The 8257-nt window shown below is 36.1% G+C and overlaps 1 protein-coding gene across 1 annotated transcript; it reads left to right on the plus strand.

Moving 5' to 3' along the window:
* Positions 1-1618: 1618 nt before the first annotated feature.
* On the plus strand, positions 1619-8257 carry LOC104909962 (dystonin-like). Its single transcript, XM_019613228.2, has 5 exons — positions 1619-1721; positions 2777-2950; positions 3762-3917; positions 6450-6647; positions 7142-8257. Exons 1-5 carry the CDS (start codon positions 1665-1667, stop codon positions 7337-7339), a joined length of 783 nt encoding a protein of 260 aa, XP_019468773.1. The 5' UTR covers positions 1619-1664; the 3' UTR covers positions 7340-8257.

An 8257-nucleotide genomic window follows, 5' to 3' on the forward strand; every position in this document is an offset into this window, starting at 1 on the left:
AACGTTCTTTGTGGTGAGGGTGACGGAGCACTGGAACAGGCTGCCAGGGGGGTTGTGGAGTCTCCTTCTCTGGAGATATTCAAGTCTCGCCTGGACGCCTACCTGTGCGACCTGGTGTAGGGAACCTGCTTTGGCAGGGGGGTTGGTCTCAATGATCTCTAGAGGTCCCTTCCAACCCCTACAATTCTGTGATTCTGTGATTCTCTTCGTGTTGTTCATATATTGTGTTATATCTAGATTCCATGGTAAAATCTCCTTGCTTATTGGCAATTGCAGAGTTTTTTTTGATACCACACAATTTCATAGTAATCCTGCTCACAATTTGATAGTAATTCACATGATAGGCAAGTTGACGTGACAAAGTCATATGATCTGAAAGGAACAGATTATTGGTCAATATACTCGCTGCTGCTGTTTTCTTGAATGGAGGACAGTTAAAGAACCTAAGTTTTACTCCACCCTTAATGTTAGCCAATTAAAAACATCTTTCTTGTTTCATTAAACCCTTGTAACACAGTTTCACATGATGCTGAGGCAAGTTTTTCATGTATTCAGTGCAGATTAAGCAGCAGAACACACAATAATAATACACGTCATGCGTGTTTTTCGGTGCACCTCATTATTTTTTTCCAGACACTCTGTTCATACTATGCTGAAGTTGATGTGGAGGACTACATTAGTAACATTGCCATTGCTTTAAATATTTTGTGATTTGTGTTTGTATAAGTTTGGTACTTTGTGTATTTTAATGCCTTCTGGTGCACATTTCAGTAAACAATATGAAAAGTGTTGTGGACAGATCATTAGCTGTACTACAGCTGCCTCATCCTGTTGAGCCTCTTGAACGTAGTTCTCCTTACATCAGAGAACTGTAGGCCATTGTGACAAGAACTCCTATACCCATTTCTCCCTCGTGAATCATGGTTAACAGGCAGAGGCAAAAAGAACATATCAGAGGTGTTTTTTCCCCTGTGCAATTACTCAGATTGGTGTAGCTGTTGGTAATCTGTAAACAGGATGTTCTTGGGATTCTATAAGGAACAAAAGTAGTACCCATAAAGCCTCACAACTTTGTGCACTTCATTGACTGAAGTTATAACTGTGTTACCCTATGGAGATTCAGTCAAGTTTAGTTCTGATCATTCAGAACCTAATATCTACTGAATGAGTCTTCTTCCACATTCTTCACACAGATAACGTTGCTCTTCAATAGAAGTTTGTTAATTAGTGCTTTTTAATAATCATGATTGAAATTGTCATATCATTCAGCCACAGCCTACCATCTTAGCCCCATATGACATGGAACTGAGAGTTTGTCGTGTAATTACTTTTCAGAGAGTTCATAAAAGTTGCTGATTTTACTCAAGAAGTAAAGTGGGGAACGTTGTTGCTAATAACAGCAGCAAATATTCTTGTATTGATTAATGGAGTACTTAGTTAAGTTTGAGCCTTTGCATTGTCCATAATGTAGGTTCTCATAAAGAAATCTGTTTTATTTTAAGGAGTATAGCAACATTATTCTATGAAGTAAAATAAATTCAGATCTTTTACTTATTACAACTTTTAAACATTATATTATTTCTCCCTGTTCATATTTATTTTCATATTGTGATTTTCAGGCAATATTTGACTGGGTAGACATTGCTGGTATCAAGTTAGCATCCATGTCCCCAGTTGGAACGGATCTGGAGACAGTGAAGCAGCAAACTGAGGAACTTAAGGTATGAAATATCGTTTAGAGTATTCTGAATTTTTCACAACTCATAAGCAATTTTCAGTTTTTAGTTTTAAAGAAAAGATCCGCATGAGAATTTGAAATAACATTTCATTGCATAGTTTACATTATAAAATATATGATAGATGGTTTTGGAGTAGATTTTGGTGGGATTACATTACTAGTGGTAGCATTCCTTCTCTTTCAAAAGCTGTAAGTTTATAAAGAGAGTTTTTTGCTATGATTAAATTTTCTGTCTTCCACAATAAACAATTTCCTTGGTGCTTTGAAAAAATGCCCTCAGAGTTTCACTTCCATTATCAGCTTTCTCTGAGTGTTCTAACATGTTACTGCATCATTCCAATACATCCAATAAGCTGTAAGTCAAAAGTTTCACACTTAGAAACCTGTCCATATGATTATTTGACTAAGTATCCTCCTGACTCTGTGCTACATATTTTAAATAAAAAGTAGGGATGTGTAGTAATTGAGGAATATCCTTGGTTTTATTCCTGACTTGTAAAATGTTTAAAGTGATTGTGGACAGGTTGTTTTCTCTCTATATAATATTATGATATGACTTCAAATGAACTGTCTCTATCTATCATCTGTATGTTCAGAAGAACATACATCTGCAAATTGTATTCAGACTGTGCCTTAGTTGTCTGTACAAGAGGGTGTTGTACTAAAAAAAGGTTGCTTTCAGGTCTTTCGAAGAATAATTCTTTTTAAAGTATTATATTGCTGTAGGAGCTAGAAATTACTCAAGTTCTGTCTTGTTTACAAACCAGCAAGATCATTAGAGACTACTTTTCTATTGGGTTTCTTTATCCTCCTCTGCTTGCTGTTAGCAGTATCTGGTGGGATAGTAAGACTTTATTTTATATTTTGAATTAACTTGAACCATCTGAATTGTATTTTACATGCATTTTGACGCATCAGAACTAACCCCCAAATTCGTGAAAGTTGACAATGCTGTATTATTATTGTGAGTATTGCTGTAATCTGCTGTAAATTCATTGCAATATGTGTTTATTTTTATTCTTTTTCTATTCACCACAGCAATTTAAAACAGAAGCTTATCAGCAGCAGATAGAAATGGAAAGACTGAACCATCAAGCAGAGCTATTGCTGAAGAAGGTAACACAGGAAAGTGACAAGCACACTGTGCAAGACCCTCTCTCAGAGCTCAGACTAATGTGGGACAGCCTAGAAGAAAAAATTATAAATAGACAGGTAAATAAATCTGAAGGTGAAGGCTTCATTCATGACTTTGTTTTTATGAGAAAACTTTTTCATTACGCATAATGTTTGTAACAATTTACATATTTAGTCTTTTTTGTTTGGGAATTATTGAACTATACTTAATAGAATTTTAATTTCAGTAATTTACTGAATTGCTTTTATGGTGTTTTTTAAAAACTCTTAGCAGTACTTTTGTCACTTCCTCTGTCAGCAGTGTAATGTCAAATCGTTATTTCATTTTGATTATTTGATGACATTTAAAGTAGCAGTTTAAAAGCGTGTTTATATTTGCAAAATCATTAGCTTCTGAACTGAGCACTTTTTCTTAAAACTTTCTTCTTTAAAATATGAATAATAAAATGTTTCATATTCTTTACATAATATTGAATTATCAAAGAGAGAAAGTTGCAGTGCTTTGAAGAGGTGTGTTTTTTTTTTCCTAAATTGAATCATTTTACTGCAAAAAAACATTTTAAGAAGATAATGCCTCAACATGCATTTATATTGAAATTATATTTTAAAAGATGAAAACTACTAGCTTTCAATCTTAGCTCTGCTCTGGTTACATGGGATCTTTGGAGATCAGGATTTTAAGCCTAGAACGTAAGGCTTTACAATGGATTTGCTAACTCAGCTCTGACTATAAAGCAGTTGCTGTGTTGAATAGCTGTTTGTCTCTCTTTTTTTTATGCTATCATAAGTACGGACTCCACACTGGATTATGGTGACTAATGGTAATTTAAGCCAATTCAATAGCATCGTGAAATCATTTTATTGTTAATTTATTTTATTTTTACTATAGCACAAGCTGGAAGGTGCCTTGTTAGCCTTGGGGCAGTTCCAGCATGCCCTGGATGAGTTACTGACGTGGCTGACGCATACAGAAGACTTGCTGAACGAACAGAAACCCGTGGGTGGAGACCCCAAGGCTATTGAAATTGAACTTGCCAAACATCATGTATGTAATTGCTACAAATATTAAATGAAATGTTGTTTGATGTTTATCTTAGTGATGAGTCTTGTAGTGAAACTTTGCACTTGATAAATAGTTCTTTATAGAAATTTTCAAGATGCAGATTATGGCTGAAGTAATGTGGAAAATCTAATATCTTTTCTGTTTCTCTTCTATATTCCTTTCTTCCTTGCATTTGCTATGCAAATAACGTAGCCAAAAAAGAGCAGCTGACCCTGGTCTGTGCACCTCTTTTCACCTTCATTTGATCCAGGGAACTGAAGAGTCATTGAGCATAATAAATCTCCTTGAAGCAATAAATTCCTTGACTAGTTCTGTTTAGGCCAGGTCTTAGAAAACATACTTGAGCTTTACACATCTTTGTTCTTTCTTGTCAGAAATAAAGTGAATTGCAGTTCTGAATTCTGCAAAATTGTGTCTTGGTTGGGTCCTGCCAACAGAGTGCTTCTCTGAAACTCTTAGCAAATTTCAGGGGTATCCATGTCTCCAACTTTTTATCTTTGCTACGTACAGTGTAGGATTTTTTTGGTGGTGGTGGTGGTTTGGGGGTTTTTTTTAATAGCATTTTGCTGGCTAATGTGGCTTTAGAGCTGGTGGAAGAATGCTTTCATTCTTTATTTAGAAAAGCATCTCCAAAGAGCAAAAGATCTCTATCTCTTTAGATTTCTTACTAACCTCATGAATCCTTTCCTTCAGGTCTGTCCCCTTATTTTTGACCTGATGTGAAAATTATTCTTATTCAGAGTTCATTTTGGATGTAGAGAGGATAGACTGAAATTGGCAGTACACAGATAATTAAGACATTTTCACTGTCTGTGTCAGTTCAGTTATGCAGCTTCTGACTCTCTTCAGGTAATCATTGGGAACTTGTAGAGTAAAATATATGTGTGCCCTATACGACTACTGTTTGTGAAACAGACCCTTTAAAAAGTAACAACAACTACAACAACAACAACAAACAGTTTATAAGTCCACCTTCCACTCTGTGGAAACTTTTATATTCTTACTGAGTCAGTGTTTTACTGCTGAAGAGGCATCCAGATACCATACGCGACTTTATCTGCCTTCAGTACTGAAGGAGTTCAGCAAACTCATCAACCAATCTACTTCCGTTTTGTAAAATAGAATTTATAGGTTAGAAAGTTCACACAGTAGTGCATCCTGTGGCAGCCTGGAAAACATGCATCTCTTGAATAACTTTGTAAAGAATAGACCTTGTTCCTTGTTCCTAGTGAGCCTCAGCAGGAAGGAAGGATTAAGATGCATCTTCTTGTGTGAATATCCTTTTTTTTTTTTTTCCTCCAATCAGGAAAATAAAATAACAAATACCTTACAGAGCTTGGCTTAGAATTAAAGCAAAGGTGTGCATATTCTGTATACAAAGACTGCTTGTGACTTGCTTTTTCATTGTGACTTGGTCTGTGTATTTTATTCAAAAGTTAGAATTATAGAATCACCAAGGTTGGAAAAAGACCCTCAGGATCATCTAGTCCAACTGTCGACCTACCGCCAATATTTCCCCACTAAACCATGTCCCTCAGTAGCACATCTAAACATTTCTTGAGCACTTCCAGGAATGGTGATTCAGCTACTTCCCTGGGCAGGACGTTCCAGTGCCTTATCACTGTTTTAGTGAGGAAAGTTCCTTTGTGTTTAGCTTTTTCTTTTCTTTTTATCTCCTCATGCTAGCATTTTGGTGGACATAAGTTTGAACCACATTTTCTGGGAGAGAGAAGGCAAAAAGTTGAATTTCTTAGGTGTGGTTTATCATTCCCTTCCTAACCATTTTGCACACCATCTTTTCCTGTTCTTTATTCCTGGTACTTTAAAGATTTCTCTTTTTTTCTTTTTTTTAATCTTTCTGAAAACAGCTTATTTTTCCCAAACATACTTCTTGTCCTTTGTGGTTCTACTGTGGTTGATGACAACAGATCTTAAACAAGGTGTTAATAGTAGGGGTTTTAATAGTGCTAAGCATTGTAAATATTCCTAGGACAATTGAAGCGTCCTGCTAGCCTGACATACGTGAGACTGGTTGTAGACCTGGGATGTGTAAAAAGACATAGTGGCAGTCAGAATGTTGTCTTCTTGTTCCTTTCTCTCCTTAGCCTACTGCTCCAGGAGGAGTCAGCAATACTATTTATAGTACTGTTTTCACACCTTGCCCTCAAAATCAAAGAAAAGTGCTGTTAAAGAAAGTACGTAGTAAATGAAGGAAGGTGAAGTGATACTGGATGTCTCAGATGTGCATCCTCAGTAGCAGTGCCAGAAAGCTCAATTTCAGAAAGATATATATTCAGAAAGAATATGTACATTTTTTCCACAATATAAAAATAAAACACAGCATTCTGGCAGAGTTGTCTGTTATTGCTTTTGATTGAAGTTAGACTAGTAATTAGCTTTTTGTAGCTGTATACCTGTGTGTAAGCTACTGTCTTGTCACTAGGTTGGTTACATTTGCCTTTATTGAATAACTTATCAACATAGCCAGTCATACGTGCTGCGTTACAATTATAGGTGCTACAGAATGATGTCTTAGCTCACCAGTCTACAGTAGAAGCAGTTAAGAAAGCAGGAAGTGACCTGATTGAATCAAGTGCCGTTGAAGAAGCAAGCAATTTACAGAGCAAGTTGGAACTTCTGAATCAGCGCTGGCAAAATGTGTTGGAAAAAACAGAACAAAGGAAACAGCAGCTGGACAGTGCCTTGATTCAGGTGAGCAGGAAATGATAAAAAAAAGAGATAACTCAGAAAAAGTGTCTTTTTACATAAAATAGTAGAAACACACTGGAAATTGACCTAAGTGAAAGCTGTAATGCAGACACTCCTAAAGTTTAGATCCAGCTGAGCTTTGCACAGCTGTTCTTTGTCTTCTACAAAGCTGAATCAAGACCTCAGCTTTTGGCTATTTATTTTTAAAGGCTGAAGATCCTATATATGTATATTACTCAGGGAAAACATTGATCTCACAGTGGCTCATTTAGCCTTCTTTCAGGATTTCCATGGTTTTTATACTTTTTCATTATGATATATGGGGGTAGTTTAAATTTTGTTTTGTTGTGTTTTTCCTTTCCTGTTTTTCTTTCTTTCATTTCCTCTGATTACTGAAAATACCTGGTTGAATCTATTGCCAATATACTTCTGCATCTGAACTAGAATTTGGATGGAAAACATTTAAGTAAGCTCTAAAATGCTGTGGTATAATTTAGGCCCAAGGTTTCCATGGTGAAGTTGAAGATATGCAGCAATGGCTGACAGACACTGAACGTCAACTATTGGCATCAAAACCTGTTGGAGGCTTACCAGAAACAGCAAGAGAGCAGCTTAATACCCATATGGTAAGTATCAGTATTAGAATGCTTTGCAAATTGCATTTCAGGACTATCTTTCATGAATATTTATGCTAAATACAGTGCATGGTCTATATATCACAATGTCTGTACTGTATCTTAAAAAATTTAGTAGCCTTTCACAACAGCACTGTTATTTTCTGTGGAGTGAAAGTAGTAATTTGGGAGGTGCCCAAAGCTTAGCCATTGTCCTTGTTTTCAGAAGGGAAAACAGAAAGTGTTTACAGATTTTTTCAGTGATTCATATGCTCCTTCCCTCTTCTGTCCCCATAACTACCATTTATACTCCTTCTCAGAAGACCAATCTAAAAGGGATCCACATTCATTTGGACCTTGAATCAAGGGACTTGATCTTTTATTCTTTATTTAACCAATGCTGACATTGAAATCATCATTAGCACAGATGTAATTAGGACTAATGGGTCATAAAGACTCTGCTTTAATTAGAAATGGAAATCTGATCAGGATGTCTGAATTATTCCCTTCCTTCCCTTCCTTCCTTTATAAGAGAAAAACTATGGATTTTTTCCCCTGTAGGGCCACAAAGCTTGATAAAGGACACTTTAAGTTTTGAAGCCTTACCTCAGAGGAAGGTAGTGCTCCATTTGTATAAAGCCATGCTATGCTGTTAGGCTCGGATATAAGCTCAAGCCCAGTGATTTGAACTTCTGACCTCTTTGCTCGGATGTGAGAGTGATATTTACTGAACTGACCTTGAGCTCTAAGATGCCTGGCACAGTTTCCACCAAAACACTGCATTGTCACAGCTTAATAAATCACATTTTATTCTGGAATGATGCAAAAGGTTTTGCCCACAGATGTGAGGCCTTTTTTTCAAAATTTACCAGTAACTGTTTTTCAGAGGAATAGTATTTACAGTTTCTGAATCAGTTATGACAGGAAACAAGTGTGAAACATAGAAAGGATCTTAATTCTTTCATATCCCCCTCAAATCTGTCTCATTCTGTGTTTAAA

Source organism: Meleagris gallopavo, chromosome 2 (assembly GCF_000146605.3).
Source record: "Meleagris gallopavo isolate NT-WF06-2002-E0010 breed Aviagen turkey brand Nicholas breeding stock chromosome 2, Turkey_5.1, whole genome shotgun sequence".
Taxonomy (NCBI): Eukaryota; Metazoa; Chordata; class Aves; order Galliformes; family Phasianidae; genus Meleagris; species Meleagris gallopavo.

Coding starts and splice junctions, on each gene's coding strand:
- LOC104909962 (XM_019613228.2), top strand. CDS start 1,665: ATGTCCCCAGTTGGAACGGATCTGGAGACAGTGAAGCAGCAAACTGAG. Junction 1,722..2,776: donor AGCAAACTGAGGAACTTAAG/GTATGAAATATC, acceptor TATTCACCACAG/CAATTTAAAACAGAAGCTTA. Junction 2,951..3,761: donor AAAAAATTATAAATAGACAG/GTAAATAAATCT, acceptor TTTTTACTATAG/CACAAGCTGGAAGGTGCCTT.